Source organism: Osmerus eperlanus, chromosome 4 (genome assembly GCF_963692335.1).
Source record: "Osmerus eperlanus chromosome 4, fOsmEpe2.1, whole genome shotgun sequence".
Classification (NCBI taxonomy): domain Eukaryota; kingdom Metazoa; phylum Chordata; class Actinopteri; order Osmeriformes; family Osmeridae; genus Osmerus; species Osmerus eperlanus.
Window position 1 is genome coordinate 12,393,334 of NC_085021.1, and position 21,319 is coordinate 12,414,652.

The window sequence follows — 21,319 nt, forward strand, 5'->3', positions numbered from 1 at the left end:
CAGAGAGCAGACACTGTGGCTCTTATGCTCTGGATGTTCCCTAGGGAGCACAGACATGGTCCTGCCTTTACTCTAAAGCCTGTTCAGAGTAGCATTCAAGGAGCCTCTCAAAAGGGACGTCTCTGGTGTCAGAGCATGTAAAGAAGAATCCAGAGAAGAATTTAAGCGATAGCCAGTCCAACTGAAACAGGTGGGTGCCCAAAAAATGATGTGACAATAGACATCAAGATGGAGAACATGTCAAATGAATTCATCAAAACGTTTTCTGTTTTCTCATCACAAAAACTGGATTATAGGGGTAACCAAGGGATTGTGCTGTTTTAAGTCATTTCCCTGTGAAAGGTAACTTTGGGTTTGCCAAGTAAAGCAGGCATCTGCATCTCCAGGAAGTAAAGGCAGTTCACAACATTGACTCTAGAAGACAAAGACAGCTTACTCATACTGCTAGTCTTTCTGTGGGCTCTCATGTACGTCGGAGTTGCTTAATAAAAGAAATGGGTGTGCTGTGTGAATAAGTACTGTATGTCTGTCTGTCTGTGTGTGTGTGTGTGTGTGTGTGTGTGTGTGTGTGTGTGTGTGTGTGTGTGTGTGCACTCAGTGCAAGCCATGTTCTGAAGGTTCGAAGTCAGGACCATCTTCAGTCCATCTCAAGCACGGCTTTAGCATGACCACATCTCCCCAGAATCACAGTCCTCTCACACTGCATCAGCAGAGTATGGGACGCCTCATGAGGACAACACATAAAACACCTGGACAGTCCAAGTCTTATCTGATCAGACTAGCCTTAGGAGCCTATAATGTTAATGTTGTATTCATGTCAATTCAACGCCAGGCCTGTAGTAGGCTACCAGGTCAGACTACCATACACACAGTCAATATACAGAGGCCCACATAAGCAGACAATATTCCATACATGACTTGACATTAAGTTTAAAACCTGATTTGCAAATGGGCTGTCTTTGACCTTAAGGGTTCATACTGACCCCCATCAAGTCCTTTCTGAAAGCGAGCAAGAATAATGCAGCAGTCAACAGTGGACTGTGTTCATTCAAGTTTTCCCAGGTGAACTAACAGCACTGATGTGGAGGCTCCTAGGGAAGCACTGTAGAGTTTCTGGAAATTACTTGAGTGATCAGTGATTTTTGTAATACTGATACTTGTGATACTGTACCAATTGCACAGACACTGCGTAACCATGTCAGCTAAGCTGTGTGCACAATCGCCCACAAACAGTTTTAGCAGATGATTCACATCATAGAAACAAGTAAACACTTCTGTCATAGTACTTCTGAAACCGCTCAGAGTATCCCATCTGTTAGGAGGATGGAGAGTTGCTTTTTGTGGGTTGCTTGACCTGAACATTAAAATTGGAAATGTCCCGTATAGCCATACCTCCATCTGTGCAAAGCGAATCCTGGACACTGGTCTCCACACACACTACAAGGCTGGCCCCTGTGTGCTGCATCCAGGAGCTGCAGACGGAAGGGGAGGACAAAGAGGTGAAGAAGGAGGATGAGAGTATGAACATCTGAGATATCAAACAGATAAATAAGTTTACCAATCATTCTAAGGAGTCATGGGGTAGTGGGGATAAGAGTAACATGGGGGGTTAAGTGGATACTAATAGAGGGATACAGGGTTTAAAAATGTTTTAGGTTGCTTTTGTCATTTTCTACTGCTTCTTTTTGTCCAAATGTAAAAAAAAAACAAAACAATTATTTCATCAATACCTAATTTTGATAAAGACACAATGCATGTGAAACAATGTTGTACACAAATTGTTAATTTGAAAATGTTCTTGATTGACTTACCGTACCTACAGGTCAATGAACATAATGAAACTACTCAACGGGAAGATAGCAAACAAGGACTGCGTGACAGAACTATAACTTTGTAAGAGACGCAGTCTTAAATCCGAAATCGTTTTGGAATAATTTTAACAGAATAGATACATAATGGTTAATGGAATTTAATAAAATTCATAAAATAATTGTTTCCCAATCAGGGTAGGTAAAAAATAAGTCAATTATTCGTTTTACCCCGCTTTTTCACAGTATCTACGTATTGTAGCTTCGTAAAGTCAGTGGTGCGCACAACATGATAATATTATCTTGCGAAGTCCATCTGAAGTAAGAAGGCTGTTAAACTTACCAATACGCTTGACTGTCTTTTTCTTGACCACATCACGGACGTGGTCTCGCTCCCCAAATATATTGTGGTGATCAAACTGGACGTGTTTGAAAATGCTGTCACTTTGGATAGAACTGCGCACATCCAAGGAACTGATTTCAGAAGTCTGGAAAAGGGCTAAATCCTCACCTCTGCTGAATCATGACAAGCTGTAACTGATATTTTAGAATCAGGAAATCATTCACCAACCGTACAAACGAATTAATCTTCATCACTCCATATAGCTACCGCCTGCGTCCTCTGTTGTCACCCTCCCTTCTGCCCCCCCCCCCCCCCCCCCCCCACTAAGTATTTAGTAGACATATTTTCTGATTCCACACGTTGGTTGGGGTATCTTGGGTATTTGGTATTGGGTATGGTATTTTGAAAGTGTAAATATTATTTATATCGCTGTTGATGTAGGCTACTAATCAATATTACTTTGCAACACCAAATTCAGTGTGCGTTGTATCTTCATAGCCCCTAAATGTAGGCTACACATCTCTGCTACCTTACAATGTCTCACGAGTCACGACCCCCCATTGCACAGTTTGCAATAGAGTTATTGTCCAAAGTGGAACATAATGTCAAACCCTCATAAGACAAGAGGGCCAGCCTAATTGCGCGATGAATTGACGCGTTATTGCTCGTATAAAGCGCTGTAGGCATAGGTCTTGATCTTGACAACAAAAACATCTGTCAAGATAAGATAACTAGATTTTTGGAATGAAAATAAATCTCTACAAATAAATGTAGAGATGGTCATATAAGTTCTTGCCCACCAGAGGGCAGGGTTTACATCCAAATAATTTGTGTACCACTTTGCTGTGGAATTGTAGTTTAGCCTAGCAGTGTCTAACAACGAAGTCTAAAGTGAGGAGAACTCAGTAATGTAGATTGGCTCAGTAAGCCTGCTACGTGGGCTACGCTGGACACAAGCACTTCTTGGTCCCTGTTTTACTTGACCATTCTGTGCATTTCAGAGCATTAGCCTGTTACATGTTTTCATAGATTGCAGAAAGGATGTTGTATTGTAACCTAATACATACTGCAGGCATGCAAACTTCTCCTTTTACCTTTCGGTGAGACTCACCTTTTTGAAACCAAAATGGGTCACCTTTTTTTTTTTGGGGGGGGGGGGGGGGGGGGGGGGGGGTCGTGGCCTTGGCCAACATTTACCCATGCTTCGCAACTTTACACCTGGCTCTGGAACCAATCGTCACTCCTAATGTCTAAACCTCACAGCCAATCAGGAGCAGAGTGGGGAGAGTTTTTCTACATTCATCTAGCCTCTTCATTTTGCTCTCAAAGTGCACTAGTTGGATGTGTTTAACTTTAAAATTTAAGAAATTTTCTTATGGGGGGCCATACCCCCGGACCGCCATATCGTTCTCACCTTTTTCACCCCTGACCTGTTTGCATGCCTGATACTGTCCAAGTAAAAAATGTCAGCACAATGACATTGAACAAATTATTTAAGTATAAAAAACTGACTTAAACGTTAACATTGTTCACAGTTCTGATTGTGAGGGTGACCACCAGTTACAGTAAGACCTCTATAACTCTAAACCCATTACAGGCCTGTGAGAGTAACACATCCATAAGCTCCAAATCCCTTTAATACAGCACCCATTAGGAAAGTGCTGAGCTCTCTGCTTATTGCGACACAAGTGTACAAACCCTCTAGTCCCCTGCTCTCATTCACTGCCACTCATGTTAAAATACAATCAAATATTTTTCACACCGCAAGGGATTACACATTTTGACATTTAGCGTTGCAAGGTTAGGAATGTGCCTACGTCACCGCTGTGACGTAGGCACCGTGTTCCCCCTGTATTTTTGTTCTAAATCATAATGTTTCTCTGTTATAGATTTAGTAGACACTGGAATTCTGAAGTTGGTGACAGTAGTTTTAATTTATAAGACAGCTCTTAAATCATGTATCAGAAAAACTAAAACTCTTCAGAATGTCATACATAAACAAACATTTCAATGTATGTTTTCTAAATTCATATCCATGTGGAAAATATTTTTAGGTATTACATCACAGATGAGTGCTATCACATCTTCCAGATCTTGCTCTTTTCTCTACATCTTATATTGCACAGATCATCAATGCAATTATAGGTTAATTATGACATATAAAAGCATTTATTTAATAGTAACATTAGGAAATAGACAACAGCAGGTTAATAATATCAGCTCTCTCCCAACACTTGTCAGATACTCACAAATGTTTAAGATTATGCCGGGCCATTTTAATAGTAGAGTTTTTCCTAAATCTTCAGTTCAAACACTTAGACTAGCGTCACTTAGTTCTAATCACACTCTAGACTAAGCAGTCATAATGTAGGCCTCTCATAGGTATGATCAGGTGTAACCTTAATATCTTGATGAGTGGCCAGTTATGATTGCAGTTGTTGGCTGGATTACATATTAACCATGGCCTAAATCTCTTTATGCTGACGGATTTGGAAAGTATTAATCCAAGGTATGCCTTTAAAAGCCAGAGCCTGGCCACCTGAGTTCATTTGTAGCAAGGTGCCTCTCCATCTCTCTCCTGTCCAGCCAGACAAAACAACACCACCGAAGGGCTGATCGCAACAGCAAGACCGCAACCATGAACGGCACGGAGGGACCCTTTTTCTATGTCCCTATGTCAAATGCCTCTGGCATTGTCAGGAATCCTTATGAATACCCTCAGTACTACCTTGTCAGCCCGGCAGCATACTTTATGCTGGCCTGCTACATGTTCTTTCTCATCCTTACCGGCTTCCCCATCAACTTCCTGACCCTGTACGTCACCATCGAGCACAAGAAACTGAGGACCTCCCTGAACTACATCCTGCTGAACCTGGCGGTGGCCGACCTCTTCATGGTGATTGGTGGCTTCACCACCACGTTGTACACATCCTTGAATGGCTACTTCGTCTTCGGTAGGACTGGCTGCAACATCGAAGGATTTTGTGCTACCCTTGGTGGTGAGATTGCTCTGTGGTCCCTGGTTGTCCTGGCTGTTGAGAGGTGGGTGGTCGTCTGCAAGCCTATGAGCAACTTCCGCTTTGGTGAGAACCACGCCATCATGGGTGTTGCATTCAGCTGGGTGATGGCCGCTACCTGTGCTGTGCCCCCACTCTTTGGCTGGTCCCGTTACATCCCAGAGGGCATGCAGTGCTCATGCGGAATCGACTACTACACCCGTGCCCCCGGCTTCAACAACGAGTCCTTTGTGATCTACATGTTCGTTGTCCACTTCCTGATTCCACTAGTTGTCATCTCCTTCTGCTATGGCCGTCTGCTGTGCACCGTCAAGGAGGCAGCTGCTGCCCAGCAGGAGTCTGAGACCACCCAGAGGGCTGAGAGGGAAGTTACCCGCATGGTCGTCCTGATGGTGATCTCCTACCTGGTGTGCTGGGTGCCCTATGCCAGCGTGGCCTGGTTTATCTTCTGCAATCAGGGAAGTGAGTTTGGCCCTGTCTTCATGACAGCCCCGGCCTTCTTTGCCAAGAGCTCCGCTCTCTACAACCCCCTCATCTACGTGTGCATGAACAAGCAGTTCCGCCACTGCATGATCACCACCCTGTGCTGCGGAAAGAACCCCTTCGAGGAAGAGGAGGGAGCGTCCACGACAGCCTCCAAGACCGAGGCCTCCTCCGTGTCCTCCAGCTCCGTGGCCCCCGCATAAATGGGCTCTCATGGACCCCGCGATCCAGCGTGCACAAAGAAGACTTCTGCTCCCCCGGGAAACGACTGAAGGCTATCGTCTACAGAAATAACTTCCTTTTTGTATTTTTACAAACCAGTTGGTTCAACCTAATGACAGTTGCAGAAGAGGGCAGGCCAAGAAAAAGTTGTTTCTGTATGTACAGAGAGTCCAATGTAACGATGTGTAAGATGTTTTTTTTTCCTGAAACGAAAGCAAAATATCTTTGATCTTTTACAGTTGGAGTCTATATGTTACTGGCTTATTTGTGAATGTAGAGGCATGTAATCAAGGCAACGTAAAATAAAACGCACTTTGCAAATTAATCTTCCTGTTAATGTTTTACTTTCTAAATGGGTGAAAAAGTGAATGTAGTATGTTTAATCAAATTAATATGTGAATGTGAATGATCTAATGAGTGTGCATTCATGACTATAGTTAAATTGATCAAACCATACTTTGTGCATTTAGTTCACCACACACAGAGATGTCCCGCTTAGTTTGAAATCATTGGGCTTGTTAAAAAATTTAAACATTTGAATTATCCTGCATTATAATAAATGACTATCATATAGTGCTATACAGTCAATAATACAATACAGTGTTGATTTAAATTTAAAATATTATCGTGATTATAACTTTCATAAAGACATTGTGAAGGTCCATCTATAATCTTAGGTTGATCACAGGTCACCTTGCATTAAGGATATGGTTACACTGAGGGATTATGACATGGATAATCCTAGCTGTGACTCAGAGGGATACACACACATGAAAACAGTAAGAGGACTGGCTTCTGTACCCAGTCACCTGCTGCTGTACATGACATCGACTCAGACGTTGATATGATCCCAACTTGATTGGATGTGTTGATGTCATAGATTCTCTCGGAACTAAGGTCTGGTTGCATGCAAACTATATCAAACTAAATACAATGTCGAGACTGCTACATGTACTGCAGTAAACCTACTGTTGACATTCCGAAGGTTAGGTATATATTTATTGTGTCGCTTCCCCCAAAACTGTCAAAGTCCATTCAGAAAACAATCCGTATTATCCACTGTTCCAACATGTAAATTCTCCTACAGGGTGAAGGCAATATCCTATATTTACAGGATTGTTATTTCATCACAATGCTAAGATATTCATGTTTTTCACCCTGTAAAAGGGCTTTTCTGTGGGCTTAGCCCATGTGATAAATGATAGGAACTCAAGGGATGACATGCAATACTTCCTCCTCAGTGCTCGGCTGTGCAGAAATATCTGCCAAGCTGGAGCAAAACAAACACCTCAAGAATTCTGCCACAATGACCTTCGAGCGTAGCTATAGCAACCCTTGTACCATTGGATCTCTGGCGGAATACTGATACGCTCACCAAGCGATCTACTCCAATCCTGCACCAGGCCAGAGGCTGAGGAAAACAAGCCCAGATCAATCACTGGCCTAAAACCAGTTAGGAGCCTAGTATATCAGGACAGCACCATCACCGGCAGATTCCTAGTTTCAATAGATAATAATAATACCATATACTGTATATATATATTTTTTTACGTCCCTCTCTTCTCTCTTATACACACACAATGATTAGTTTAAATATTTATAAATATCACCTCCACAGATCTCCACAGAAGCTTGTTGATGTTGCTGTTGAATCTTCCCATCTTTAAATTCCTCCAACATCTTATGAAAAAAAGCCCTGCCTCAAGTACGCCTTCTTGTGGAATCTGAGTCTACATCTGACTTCATCTGACTCCATGGCTCAGAAACTGTGTTTCCATGACAACTGCCCATCATGGTTGGCGCCCTCCTCCCTGCCCCCCAACACATTGTCTGTTCATGGACGTTAGTGATGTCATCTTCTCTCAAGGGCACTACCTGTTCCCCCTCCAGAGGCTGTGGACAGTCATTGTATGCACATATAAGTATTTAAGTCTCAAGTCTTTAATGTATATCCATAATGTCTTTCTTTCATCCAGAAAAGCAAGAAACACATATCCATTATTCATTCGTGAGCCTGGGGTGAGCTAGAGCAGAGTGGAGCTCTGGAGCTGAGCATGCTGAACAGACCCACCCACAGAGGAAGACACCTGCAACGTCAGGTATTGTTGCATTGTAACTGTATAAATGCACATATAAACACTGTCTAATTGGTATAATTCTCTACTTACTGTACATTTCTATTCAACTATACTAAGTTAGATAATGTAAATAATTTCAATAAAAATCTCCTGACAATTTGGTTACAGAAAGCTGTGCAGAAATATGTAAAATTCTTATGAATTTGTATGGAAAACTTTATTTGATAATAAAAATAGCATTCACAGACTTCTTTTGATAGCTACATATACATTGTGATCCATCTCAAGGAAAGAAGCTTTACTGGATAAGTCCACATCTACTTGTACTTAGACTAATGTTATGTATAGCTTCATGGGTCAAATAAAGCTATGAACAATGTAGTATTTATATATGCATAGTTTTATAAAAAGATTGGCCCATATACATGTACTGCTTTTATCAACACAGAGACAGCATTATGTCTGGAGCACATTGCAAGAAATAATGCTTAAAGAACACAGACTGCATACAAGTGCTTTATAATACAAAGGCAGGCTAACCATCAAGAGAGATATTCAAACCAACAAACAGCTTCTGATTGACCAAATACAGTCCTTCATTTTGGAACCTCTTTACATACCTGATTCAGAGTACATTAACATATTTCCCATGAATCATCAGGTCCATTTCAGAAATATAAACACAATATCACATTCCTCACTGCTGAGGTTTCTCATAAATTTCTCTTTTGTACAAGAAAAAGGCAACATTTTATTCCTTGACAGGTTCCTATTAGTTACATAGTAAAATTCTGTACAAGTGATGGCCGGCAGGTTAACTTCATATTTTTTCACTTTTTTTTAATTCTCAGTTTTTTCTTTACAGTACCATGGTGACAACAGTGATGAAACAATGCATTTGTTGTGGATCATCCAATATCTTTTTAGTTTAGTGAAACATAAAACAGATACACACAAAAACACATTGTAAAGCAGCAGTCAGACTCCAGTGGCATGACAGCATGGCTCAGGATGGCAGATCGGTTGACCTCTGTACCAGAACATTCCATCTGTTACCAACACCAAGATTCCTCCTTACACAATCACATCACCTCGTTCTTTTGGGACCCAGGAAGTGCCGCCCAAATTTGGACAAAGAGAGATAACAATTTATGAGAGCATGTTGCTATAATTAGGTGTTCAATTGGAACATCACAGTCTCCAGACAGGTGTTTGACCTTCGTTAGCACTGACACATGTTCCAGGTATTCTCCTCTGTGAGGCCCATTCAGCTGCTCCAATCTGACATTGTATCATTCCTCCCACATGCAGGCAGGTCTGAACCCTTATATCTGAGACACTCGAGGAGGTTACCAGTTACCAGGTTACCAGTTACCAGTCTCAGGGCCTCATTGCTAGGCGTGCAGAGGAACAGAAAGCTGAAACATTGTGGGCATGTGTGTTTTCATGATCCTTTACTCTGTGAGAGAAATACCCCCAACAATGTTTTTCTCATTAAGGATTTTTCTGTCATTTATCTTCTGCTCTGCATTTTGTTGCTAGACATTGAGTAGGTTTTAACTTAGACCAGAGGGGGAGGTAAGACTACAGTTTTCTGAAACAGCAGTTGAGGAAATTAAATTTGAGGATGTGGTGGAATTTGTTGGCCTTCCAAGCTTGCAAAGAGCTTGCTTATGGTATGTGCCAATTACAAAATAAATAAAGAGCACATGCAAAAGAAGATGAAGTCATATATTATATTTCTTTACTTTAAAATGTTTGTTTTGCCTTCTTCCAGGACAATATTCACCTAGGTACAGTATGTAAACACTGCAGCCATTCTTAAGCTTTCTGCTACCTGTATTTTGTGCTATACGTCTGCCTTAGAGGGCAAGTCAAGGGTGGAAAACAACATCTAAAACAAGTTTAAAACAAGCCTAAAAATGAAGTACCAGTGACCACAGTTGGAAGCATTTCTCAAACCTCTGAGGGAACAAATATGTGGAGTCAGAGTTGCCTACAGAAAAAGCAAAAACATCAGTTGTGATATGATATAGGCACGTACACATACTTTCACTAGAGTACGACAACCTCTGTTATGCTCAAATTAACTATAGAACACAAACAAAAATACAAAAAGTATGAACAGAAACAAAGATTGTACTGCTGCTGTTGTATGAATCTCTGGCTGGGATCACAAGAAGTCAAATCATCAATCAATCAATCAACCAATCGATCAAACTAAATCACATGAGTTCGGTAGCTCCTCAGAAGTCCAAGTCCAGTGTATGGTACATAATAGTCTCCAGAGATGGAGGACTGAGTGGAGAGGGGGGCTCAGCACAGTTCAGCCTCCGCTCTGTTTCAGATGCTGAGGTCCTTGGGGCTCTCTTTGTACAGCCTTCTCTTGGGCTCCGGCAGTTGGTTTGGGCCTACTGCATTGTTGTGTGCTGCGTTGTTGTAGGCTGCGTTGTTCTGGCCTGCGTTGTTCTGGCCTGCGTTGTTCTTCATCATGCTGTAGTAGTCCTTAAGTCTGGGCGCTGCTGCGTAGTTCACATCCTCCCTGCTGTAGCTGCTGTCAGGGGATGAGTCCCTCTCCATCCTGTATTGTCTCTCTGGCGTCCCATTCACCCCATACCTCCCGTCCCTGCTCTCCCTCTCGGAAGAAGAGTCTCTCAGGAGGTTGCCGTTCTTCAGGCTTCTTTCGGGCGTGCGACCCCTGGAGAGGGACAGGGCGTCACCGTTGTTGGGGCGCTCTGGTGTGGCGGCCTCCCTGAAGACTCGGCCCGGCGTTGGAGGCTCTCTGAGGAGTCTGCGCTCATGGTATGGTCGCTCTGGCGTGGCGGCGTGACTGAGGAAACCGCCATCGTCGCAATCCCTCTCGGGCGTGCGGTCACGCTGCGCTCGTTCTGCCCTGCGGTCCATGGACTTGGCACGCCGGCGGTCTGGGGAGGAGTTGCGCTTGCGGGTGGGGGAGCGGTCGAGAGAACCGCGACGTGGTCGACCAAACCTGTGGTCCAGAGTAGAGCTGGCGGAGAGCTCTCGGCCCCTCTCCCTCTCCTTCTCGGCTGCGGCTGCAGCCTTCTTCCCAGAGCTGTCCTTCCTCAAAGTCTTGAGGAGCTTGGAGATGCCGCTCTCAGACTCAGACTTCTTGACTTTGCGTCCACGGGTCTTCTTGCTCCCACCGCTGTTGCTGGGGCTGTTGTCTGGGGAGTGCTGCCTGGGGGTGGTGTGGCTGTGGCTGTGGTTGTTGTTCCAGGTGTGATGGTGGTGGGGGGTAAAGTGCCGGCTCTGCTGGTCCATCCTGGCTGTCCCAGCCCCATCCCTGTCTCTGCCCCGCGCAGATTCCTCCTGGCGTGATGGTTTGTGAAGGTCTGGTGGATAACTGAACTCCGATGAGGTGTGATATCGGCTGTTTGGTGGCAGAGTTCTCACTTCCGCAGTGTTTTGTGCCCCGGGTGTGGGAGAGTGCCCGTCATTGCTGCCGTCTGAAGGAGAGCAAAGTGGAAGACAGTCAATTTGGGTTTAATGAGGGGTTGGGAATGACATACAGTACCACTGTATGATATGTTTACACACAGACTATCCTATTGAAATATTTAAATTGCAACAATAAACATGATGTTTCCATGTTCACTTCCATGTGGGTGCTGGTATCTGTATTGGTCAGACGCCAATACAGAGATTTTTGATGGACACCATGCATTACCATACACTTCAATAAGCACGAATGTATCCAAATGGAAAGCACTTGACATGAATGAAGAGTGTTCTGCTACACAGTATCAACAGTTCTACTTTTAACATAAAACTATGTCTAATATTGAAGTAAAAACTCTTTAATCATTCTATGGGAGCAATGGGTTGAAATAGGTAAGTACAGTAGCCGCAAATAACAGGTACATAATATAGGCAAGTTGAGGGCCGGGTTTATTAATGACACAGCAAGCACCTAAGAAATCATTAAAAGCTGGAAGGGTAAACAACTCATTGTCCTTTGTCTTTGTCAACAAAGAAACGAGAACAACATATAGCCTGACAAAGCAACAACAACACCTTTGCTCATTCAGAAACATACAGCTGTCACTATAACAGCATGTGATGAGCAGTGACATGAATCAAACCCAGTAGCAGCTTCTGGTGTGTGGTGGACAGAGAAGAAGCCGTGCACTCTGGGTAGATGGATTCATGTGGGATATGGGAGCACAGAGGCGGTTGAGGGGGTGAGTGAGACAGGCCACAGCACACACAGACAGGACAGAGGGTTGCCGTAGGGAAGACAGGTAGAGTTTGGAGGGTGTTAGGTAAAGGGTGAGAAGGAGGCCGGGTTGGGTTGGGGACAGACTGTAGGCTACAAACCGTGGTCTGGTTTTGGCCCATTAGGTAGAAACAGGGCTCTCCCATCTTGTCATTTCTCATAGTACCAACAGCGAGATGAGGAGCCATCATCGCTGGTGAGGAGGAAGAGCCCAGAAATCAGAGAGAGAGTGAGAGTCAGAGAAAAGGGGAAGAAATAGAGAAAAACAAACAAAATAGAGAACAATACAATTTAAAGACGTGAGGAGACAAGAGAAAGAGATGTTTTTTTTAGAGTATGAAATTTGCAGATCTTATCTCAAAGTACTTTCTCAGAAAAATGAAAGAGAAAAGCATAGTTCAGTAATAACAGTACATGTAACTTATTTACAGTAAACACGACTGGGGAGACAAATATGAAGTAAAATGCTTTGTAGATCAAATACGTCTACAATTACATGGCAACAAAATAATGATTATCTATTCTACAGCATTGGCTTAGGACTTCCATGGTAGTTTTCAAGATGAACCAGTGTCTCCGGCTGGAATGAAGGACCATCACAGAGTTAAGAGTCAGTGGTGTTAGAGATAGCAGTACAGCATGTGACATTTTCACCATCTAGCCCCACTATAGTCGCCCCCCTCTCTACCTACCATATTCAGGTACAGATCCATCACCCCTCTTCAGGACCAGGCGTGCCCGTCTGCCCCCTTTCTTGATGAGCTCAATGGCACGTGCATGCTTCATATTCTTTGTGCTCTCACCGTTGATCTCCAGGATCTCGTCTCCGACCTGGCAACGTTGTAACAGAACACTTGCGTTACCATGAGAATCACACAGTGAGGAAATTTGTTGATTCACTGAGATATTCGATGAGGATATTGAGACCAAAACACAATATAGGCCCCGCTTTTATTTTGTATTATTCATTTGGAGTGCGTACCCTCATCTTGCCGTTCCTGACAGCTGCCCCGTCCTCGGCCAGCCTCAACACGTACAGGTCCATGCTGTACTCCCGTCCTCCTCTCAGACTGAAGCCAAAACCTTTACTGTCCCGCTCCAGATCCACAGAGTAGAATGCATCCTGAGACATGAAGAGAGGACAGAGAGAGAGAGAGAGAGAGGGAGAGAGAGAGAGAGAGGGGGGGGGGGGTTATAAGAAAAGGGTTATAAGAATATGAAGTGATAGAGGTAAGGAACAGCTAATACCCCCAATTAATTTAGCATGAGTCAGGTCACAAGAACTTCTTCAGGAGTAAAGCCATGTCCAACAAAAATCACACAGAATCAATGGGGGTCCCACACCCTGGAACTCATGAATAATTCATGCAGCTTCAATCCTTGAGCAGGGACCAGAACACCCAGCAAGGGCAGCACAAGGGCTGCACACACAACAGGCTGTACCCAGCTGTGATCCCCATGCATTCTCCTTGATCTGCTCCCTGAACAGCTGACTGACGTATGTCCTTTATGTGGAATGCTCATCTCAGGTCACATGAACATATGAACCAGGAAGTGTACAGTATTTACCTGTGAAGGCTGAGCTTGTGTGGGTGGAGGTGGAGGAGCCTGTTTCGACTTGGAGTTGTTCCTGTAAAAGAGGAAAGAGTTTCATCACAGATATGCATGTGGCTCTAAATAATTATGGATAGGTTCAGGCAAAAGTAGTATTAATATCAAGAAACTCCACCCACCGAGATTCAGTGGCAGTTTGTGGAGTGTGCGTTGTAGTGATGGTGGCAATCTTCTCAGCATTGGTCAGCAGAGAGGCATTGGAAGACTCTGTAGAGAGAAATACAGAGGATTATGGGTATGGGTCATGACATCCCTGGGCTGTATGTAGCTCAGATAAAATAACTGCTGTCTTTGAGAACATGAAATGAGTTGGTTTCACAGGCTGCTGTCTTGGAGAAAAAAGTTTGTTCTCCAGAAAAGCCTGTAGTGCCCTGAAGCCTGCTCTGTTCAACCTGATGCTAACTGCCTGTGATGTTGTCATCCACCATTTGCTCAGGGGCAACGCCAGCTCCAAAGCACACAAGAAACAAACAACAAAGACACACCAGCCTCTTGACTTGCGTCATTCTGTTTTCCCCAATTCAGGGGGGAATGGAGATTAAAGAGAAAAATAAAGACAGCAAATTACCCTTTCTTGTCTTGCAAATGCAACTGTGTTGTGCCAAAGTACAGCAACTCATTAGTCAACATACACACTGGATACTCATAGGATAAACCTGACTCTTTACAAAAAGATTCTCTGAAGGCTAACAGACCTGCGTTCCCCATGGCCACTAATCTCTCTGGAGAAAACCGTAGCAATTAGAACAACAACTGCCTCAACACAAGATGACGTCTTGCTAAAGAGTGTCTTGCTATAGAGTGGTTGTGCATATCTTCCCTGCCTCTCTCACTGTTTCTGACTCCATTAAATGCAGTGATATAAATAGATGCCATTACAGTAATCTTTAAACTAACAGCCTTTCTTTGATTAACAAGCAGGCAAGCATGGCATAATGCACAACATGCTCCCTGTTTCTCTTCTCCTTGGATGACTGAGTGTGTGTGTGTTTATTCTCCTCCTCTAGCTTAATTAAGATACATTTGCTGGTCTCTCCAGAGGGTCCTTTTAGAGCAGCACATCTAACTCCCAGGCATCTCATTGGTCCACAGATGACTCAGCCCAGCCAACGACAGGCTGTTCTGTGGAACGTGACATAACACATCTATAAGTCTAAGTAGTTTCTTGTAACAAATTGTTTCTGCCATGATATTATGCACATCTTGCCACCTTTTCCAAACCAGGCCAAGGATTACCACTGACAGGAAGTGGTGATTACATCTAAAGCACATTGCATAATCCCTTCAAACTGGCAGCTATGTCTACACTGGAAGCATATAGTACATCAACATGACATTATCAGTCTGCCAGCAAAGAAAATACACACATCTTGTTATCCTACAAGATATCATGACAATTACAAGACACACATGCATCAATACTCCAGCAAGTACACACACACAACCATGCCTTCCTTAAGGTCAAGGCCTAGACAGCAAAATGGCTGTCCTACTCTTCCTGCCTCCTGCTCCCATTCTGACACTGGGGTGCACTTCCCCTCTGAGGCCTAGACAAGTGAATGCAGGTGAATGCCTAGACAGTGTTTGCTCCAGTGCAGAGCATCGATGCCCAGTGTCTCCCAGCAGCACTATGAACCCTCTGATACACTACAGAACACTAGAGTCTTACCGTCACCGGGGATGATCCTCAGAGAGACGGTGTTCCCGGCCTCCTTGATCAGGTTGACGATGTCCGAGTGGGACTTGTTGGTGATGGAGCAGCCGTTGACAGCCAGGATGCGGTCTCCCACCTTCAGCTTCCCACAGCGGTCCGCCGGGCTCCCCTCGATGATGCGCCCTATTTTGTGGGGCATGGCCACACATGCATTTCCAGCTTTGGTGTTATTGTGCATGTTTGTATGTGTTTTGTGTATGTGTGACAAATACATATATAATATATATATATATATATATATATATATATATATATATATATATATATATATATATAATATGGAAGTTGTTGGATACAAAGAGAAAGAGAGGGAGAAGGAAGGAAGGGGAGAAGAAAAGAAGACACAGAGTTAACCATCCAACCAACATACAGTAGGCCTGTCACCCCAGAGAGGACACCAGAACCACCCAATCAGCAGGCATGCAGGCGGAACACACATTACATCCCCATTGGTGGAGGGGAGGACATTAGGAAATTCATGGACTGGAAAAAGAGAGGTGCGGCCTTTGTCTGTGTCTCTGTCTCCTGTTGGCTGTCCTGCTCTGCACCCCTGACATCTTAATCAATGGGCTGTGAATCACAAGGCAGCAGTCAGGGCCCTTGGTGGCTCACGCATGGCAGGCCATCAATAGGCTTGACACAGCCTTACCACTGTCCTCTTCTAAACCTTTCCCCTATCCCCCCTTCCCTGCTCCCAGCAGCCAGGAATCGATGAGGACACAGCTCATGCAACAGCAGCACAGAGCTTAGATGTTCTGGTAATTGAGTTTCTGGTCCTCGAAAGGCTCAGGGAATGAGATGGATTCCTTGAGAGTGACACTCAGGAATATGGGGGTTCTCAGTGACGTAGAGCGAGAGAGAGAGATCTTACAGGTTTATTAGAGGCTACGGACAGTTAATGCTAGCATTGTGTTAGCTGTTTGGCTAATGTACACAAGCAATGAAAACTGAACCTTAGTGACAGTATTCAATACAGCACTTCTTGTTTACAGAGCACACTGTTTACTGAACATACCCCAGGGATCCCTCTCCCACTCTCTCTCGCCCTTCATCTCTCCCTTATTTCTCTCCCAACCCATCTTTCTCTTTCTTCTCATCCCTTCCCCCACACTCTTCGCTGCTCCATCCATATTTATCACATCACCTACACTCCCAGTTCCCCTCCCTCCGTCTTGATTAAAAACTGCACTTGTCTCCTGCCACTCGATCCAAATAATGAGATATGGGACATTACTGGGTGTGACAAATACCCAAGATTTAATACCCAATCTGCTGAGCACAGTATCAGCACCGGCTTGCAGAGCAGGAGGGGGCTGAATAAAGAGGTTTGCATAGTGTGATAGATGAGTGATGGGTGATACAGCAGAACCCTCTTTGTTTGTCCCTCCTCTAACATCTGTCCTCCTCAGAATACAGTACTCTTAAAGAGGGCCTGAAGAAAGCCTGTACTTCCTTTCAGAAAAAAATGTCCTTCCTGCTCACGTCTCTACCTGTGGGGGCCGTGGTTGAGGGGGATACTAGAGACAGATACATCCTTGACGAGCATACATGCACATGCACGTACGAGTGCGCATACACACACACACACACACACACACACATACATACATACATACATACATACTCCATTCCCCCCCAAATGAGCAGGGACAGAGCCCAAGAACCCAGTGGCAGAGTGAGGAATCTGAAGAGGACACAAAAATGCTATAAAGTCTGGAGATCCACTCAGAGTCAGAAGGAGCAGGCGGTTCAATCCTGTGGTGTTCTGTGCTTCATATAAATCAGTGTCATCATTCAATCTAAGCCCGGAGGATCAATGTAAACTAGCCCTGCGCAGTGCAGCAAACAAAACATCAATTTTTCATGAGTAGCATGTGACACCTTCCACTACATCATAATGATCATTAGGTATACCAGGGACCTTGCTGTGACATTGGTGTCGCAAGCTCATCAGAGGGAGCTGGATAGTAAATTTGCAGGGAAGAAAACACTCACAATTCCTTTTCAATGGCTGAATGACCTTAATGGATGCAATTTCGCTCGTTTGCCTTTGTCCATAAACAGCATGGACAGCTATAGATTGTGCTCAGTAGACTTCAATTACATGCCGTGTGAATCAGCTGTGGCTGCTGTGAGGCTGGAATCTGTGATGATGGTGTTTTTGATAAAGCAGCCGCCAGCTTGATCCCGGGCGAGTGCGCTCGGCACATAAAGAGATTTCTCTTTCCCTAAGCTCATGATTGTGGGTTTGTGACCTCAGGTTGTGTCATTAGGAGCACTCTGGTGTAACACCACTCCACATCCACGCACAAAGCAGGGAGACTTAATGAGGAGTGACTGTAAAAATATTGTAATTCCGACAGGAGACGTAGCATCTATCAATCCTGTGAGTGGACTGGGGGTGAGCTGTGTGCTTCGTTGAGGGCTGCACAGCAGACTGGATCTGTTTCACACACTGGTGACCCTGCAGGCTTTTCTTGACACAGTCTGTTTACATTAAAAGGGGATAAATCAGAGGGAAAGACTGTAAATGTGCAGACTTCAGGGGAGACAGTCTGATTTTCAGTCTGGACTTAAGGTTCTTAAATGTCCAGTGTGTTTAATTCCAGATTAATGACCAATTAATTATGAAAGTGGAAAACCCCCTGATTATCATCTGTCGTCATTTGAGGCCGAATAATTCATAGTAAAGAATGGCTATAAAAATCGGAAAACATCTAAAACGATGTCAAATACAGGTCAATGTCTTCTCTCGGCTGAGCCCAGCCCACATACCGAACGTTGTGCCAGCGTCAGGCCTGGAGACAGAGGACACGATGACGAAGCCGAAGCCCTCGTTCTCGCCGCGCTGGATCTCCACATCGTACGGCTGCAGGGCCGCGGGCACCACGGCGCTGCCACTGCCGCCGCCTCCCCCGCTGCCGATGCCGCTGGTGGAGCCGCTGCCGGAGCTCACGGTGTTGAGGGAGTTCTGGCTGCCCTGGGGGGTCCGCTTGCCTTCTGTCAGGGAGGGGGCCTGGGTGCTGCTGTGGTGGGAGGAGGCCGGGGACGGCGGCACCTCACCCTCCCCTTTAGACCCTGAGATGGAGGAGGGAGCGGAGGAGGAACGGGCGACATGGGCAGGAAGTAGAAGGGAGAGGAGGAAGAACAGAGAGGAAGTAGACGGGGGGGGGGAAGTAGAAAGAAGTGGAAGCAGAAGGGAGCCGTTCAGAAAAGGTTCCCGCTGAGCTCCTGCTAGTGATGCGCCGTATGCTGAGAGAGGTCATGCGAGAGGGTGCATGTTTCTCTGACCTGGTGTGTGTGTACAGTATGTGTCAGCCAGCCAGGTGCTCTTGACTTCCTCACCTCCAAATCCGGAGCCTTTGCGTCGGACGGTGAGGTTGACGTGGCCCTGCTTGGCGGCCTGCTGCATCAGCTGCACCACCAGCTGGTGAGACTTGCCCACCACGGCCGTGCCGTCCACACAGATGAGCTCGTCCCCCGAGCGCAGGCGGCCATCCTCGTCCGCAGCGCCATACTTCACTATGTGCCCGATGTAGATCTACACAGCGGCACAGAAAAACATCCTCAGCCACTACGATGATGTCACATGACTTGTCATACTATGTGTGGATCTATGAAACAGATAGAAGACATTAAGGGCATTGTGCCGCCCTGCAGTTGGTTCTGCGTGGGAGACAGCAGATATCTTTCTGTGGGATGTCAGTGGATGTCTACCAGCCCACAGCGTGCTTGGCACAAATAACAAGCGCTAATTCTTCTGGGGCAGTAGACCTGCTGCCTTCAGCATCATTCCATATCTCCATCCTGCTTTCTCTTTATCTTTACTTTTTTCTTTATCCAAATCAAATAAAAGATGGCTCCCAACCAAAGGCTTGTGGTTGAGGCCCTAACTTTCTTTAACAAGCTGTCTAAATGAACCTCCGGAGAGCAGTAGCTCCATCAGAGGCTGTGCTGCTCTGTGTGCTGCTACCCTGCCACTGGGACACAATCAAACAAGCAGCAAGACACAGAAACAGACAGACGGATGGACAGATAGCAGACAGAAAACTTGTGGTTAAAAACAAACTGACCGAGAAAGAGAGAAATAAAAACAGCAAAAAGGTTGTAGAGAAGTTGGTGGTAAACAGAAGTTGAACACATAATAAGTGTTGTAGCAGTAGTCATAGGGGGCATCCTCTGCACAGTGAGTGAGACAAGAGCGTGGCAGGGTGTGCACTGTTTTATTTGTGATTTTAACTGAGAGTAAAGAGGCCCACTGGGGACATCTTTACTCTTGCAGTCTTAGTTATGTTTCATCATCAGTGAGTTCTTCTCTAGCACTACGGGTGAACCAAAGGCTTTCATTTGTCAGGGCACAATTGGCCCAGTCTGAACCAATTTTACATTATAATTTACTTGAAAGGGAAAACTTATTTTAAAAGTTTGCTAAAAGATATATATATAAAAAAAGAAATGTTGGGAAAAATATTATTAAACCAAATCATTGTATTTGGATTACCAATTTGCTCTGAAGTAATGTGTTTCAGAAAAGAATATCTGAGATGAAAACAAACACTAAGACAGAGTGGTGGGACTGGGAGTTGGAGGGATACTCACCGGCTCCCCGGGCTCATTTCCTCCCAAGATGCGGAATCCAAAACCTGTATCCTTCCGCCACAGGAAGATGTCCTGCTCCTGGCAGTCTGGCACTGAAACACACAGCAAGAACCAGACAGCTCAGACGAGGTGAACAACACAGAACCTGGAGGCTGAACAAACTCAGCTGTGTAATCACTAACTACTCATTAGGAGAAAATATTATAATATAAAAATGTATTCTCCTGACTAAATTGAGTTAATTGTTGTCTTGAGATGATGAACTACATCGTTTCCATCCACAGTGTGTGAAAAGACCATGTGGTACAGGTACAATACACTCCACTGGTTCAGTGTGTGAGGACACACAGTGTTTGTCTGTTGACAGGCTCAGTGTTCTGAAGTACAGGGTACCCAGAGGCCAGAGGAGAAAGGAGAAACAGCAGGCTGATCATGCTCTCAGTGGGAATATGACCTCCCCACTCTGAAGCACACACACACACATGGAGGCTGTATGAGGGCACAAGTGACTGGTTCCCAGTCTGTTCACCCACAAGGCCAGTTTGCACGGACCATTTCTCCTCAACGGCCGTCTGTCTGCAAGGCTGCCACACTAGGCCAGCCCAGGGCCCATTAGCCCTCATCTATTCCTCTCTCCTGCTGCGTTTGTGTGTGTGGGTGTGGGAGTGTGTGTGTGAAAGAGAAAGATAGAGGCAGTATCTGCAGGCCAAGTAATTAACCGTCTCTTGACCCCTGTCGATTGATAAAAGATCCTTAACTTGCACGTACCTGTACACTAACATACACACACGCATACACACACACACATTATAATTAGGGAGTGGAGATTTCAGGTAGCCTCCTAGGGGCAGACAAAATGTCTCTGGCTGGAGGGCCCCAGCATGTGTCATCCCTCTGTCCAGCCATGGCCTGCCTCAAGGATTTCATCTGCCCCCATTCTGTTGCAGTCCTGGAACAGGCAACAACCTCCAGAGAGCAGCAAACGTTGCTATAACTAAACTACGTATCTTCCATATGCATTTGTGGATATAGACTGTAGCACATGTTCCCACTTTGCTCTTCCTCTCCTACCGTGATTCTGCCCACTCAAACAGCAGCCTCACCAAAGGCTGCAGCTCCTTGAGGGGTTATCAAACAGATACGTATACCAATCAGGCCCAGCTTAAGGCAGCCCTCACCGGGCCCAGTTAATATTTAATCAGCT

General features: G+C 44.9%; 3 protein-coding genes across 15 annotated transcripts in view; 1 reads left to right on the forward strand and 2 right to left on the reverse strand.

The window, feature by feature from the left end:
• Positions 1-2,424, reverse strand: part of LOC134018845 (prickle-like protein 2) — a 42,383-nt gene extending 39,959 nt beyond the window's left edge. Inside the window, exons 1-2 of the mRNA XM_062459144.1 lie at positions 2,152-2,424; positions 1,393-1,472 (exon numbers count right to left, since the gene is read on the reverse strand). Coding sequence (XP_062315128.1) covers positions 1,393-1,472; positions 2,152-2,274 — 203 coding nt within the window. The 5' untranslated portion in view covers positions 2,275-2,424. The remainder of the gene's footprint in view (positions 1-1,392; positions 1,473-2,151) is intronic.
• A 2,259-nt stretch (positions 2,425-4,683) lies between these two features.
• LOC134018850 (rhodopsin) lies at positions 4,684-6,198 on the forward strand. Its single transcript, XM_062459150.1, has one exon. It carries the CDS (start codon positions 4,790-4,792, stop codon positions 5,852-5,854), a length of 1,065 nt encoding a protein of 354 aa, XP_062315134.1. The 5' UTR covers positions 4,684-4,789; the 3' UTR covers positions 5,855-6,198.
• A 1,954-nt stretch (positions 6,199-8,152) lies between these two features.
• LOC134018844 (membrane-associated guanylate kinase, WW and PDZ domain-containing protein 1-like) overlaps positions 8,153-21,319 on the reverse strand; it is a 74,973-nt gene continuing 61,806 nt past the window's right edge. For 9 of the 13 annotated variants that reach the window (XM_062459133.1, XM_062459136.1, XM_062459131.1 and 6 more), the window contains 9 exons: positions 20,116-20,207; positions 18,862-19,057; positions 18,292-18,594; positions 15,472-15,675; positions 13,922-14,009; positions 13,758-13,818; positions 13,171-13,311; positions 12,881-13,019; positions 8,153-11,418 (listed from right to left, as the gene is read on the reverse strand). In XM_062459133.1, the coding sequence (XP_062315117.1) occupies positions 10,295-11,418; positions 12,881-13,019; positions 13,171-13,311; positions 13,758-13,818; positions 13,922-14,009; positions 15,472-15,675; positions 18,292-18,594; positions 18,862-19,057; positions 20,116-20,207 (2,348 nt within the window). In that variant the 3' untranslated portion in view covers positions 8,153-10,294. Of the gene's footprint in view, positions 11,419-12,289; positions 12,382-12,880; positions 13,020-13,170; positions 13,312-13,757; positions 13,819-13,921; positions 14,010-15,471; positions 15,676-18,291; positions 18,595-18,861; positions 19,058-20,115; positions 20,208-21,319 lie in introns of all 13 variants that reach the window. The other 4 variants (XM_062459141.1, XM_062459143.1, XM_062459137.1 and 1 more) reach the window with 2 other exon arrangements.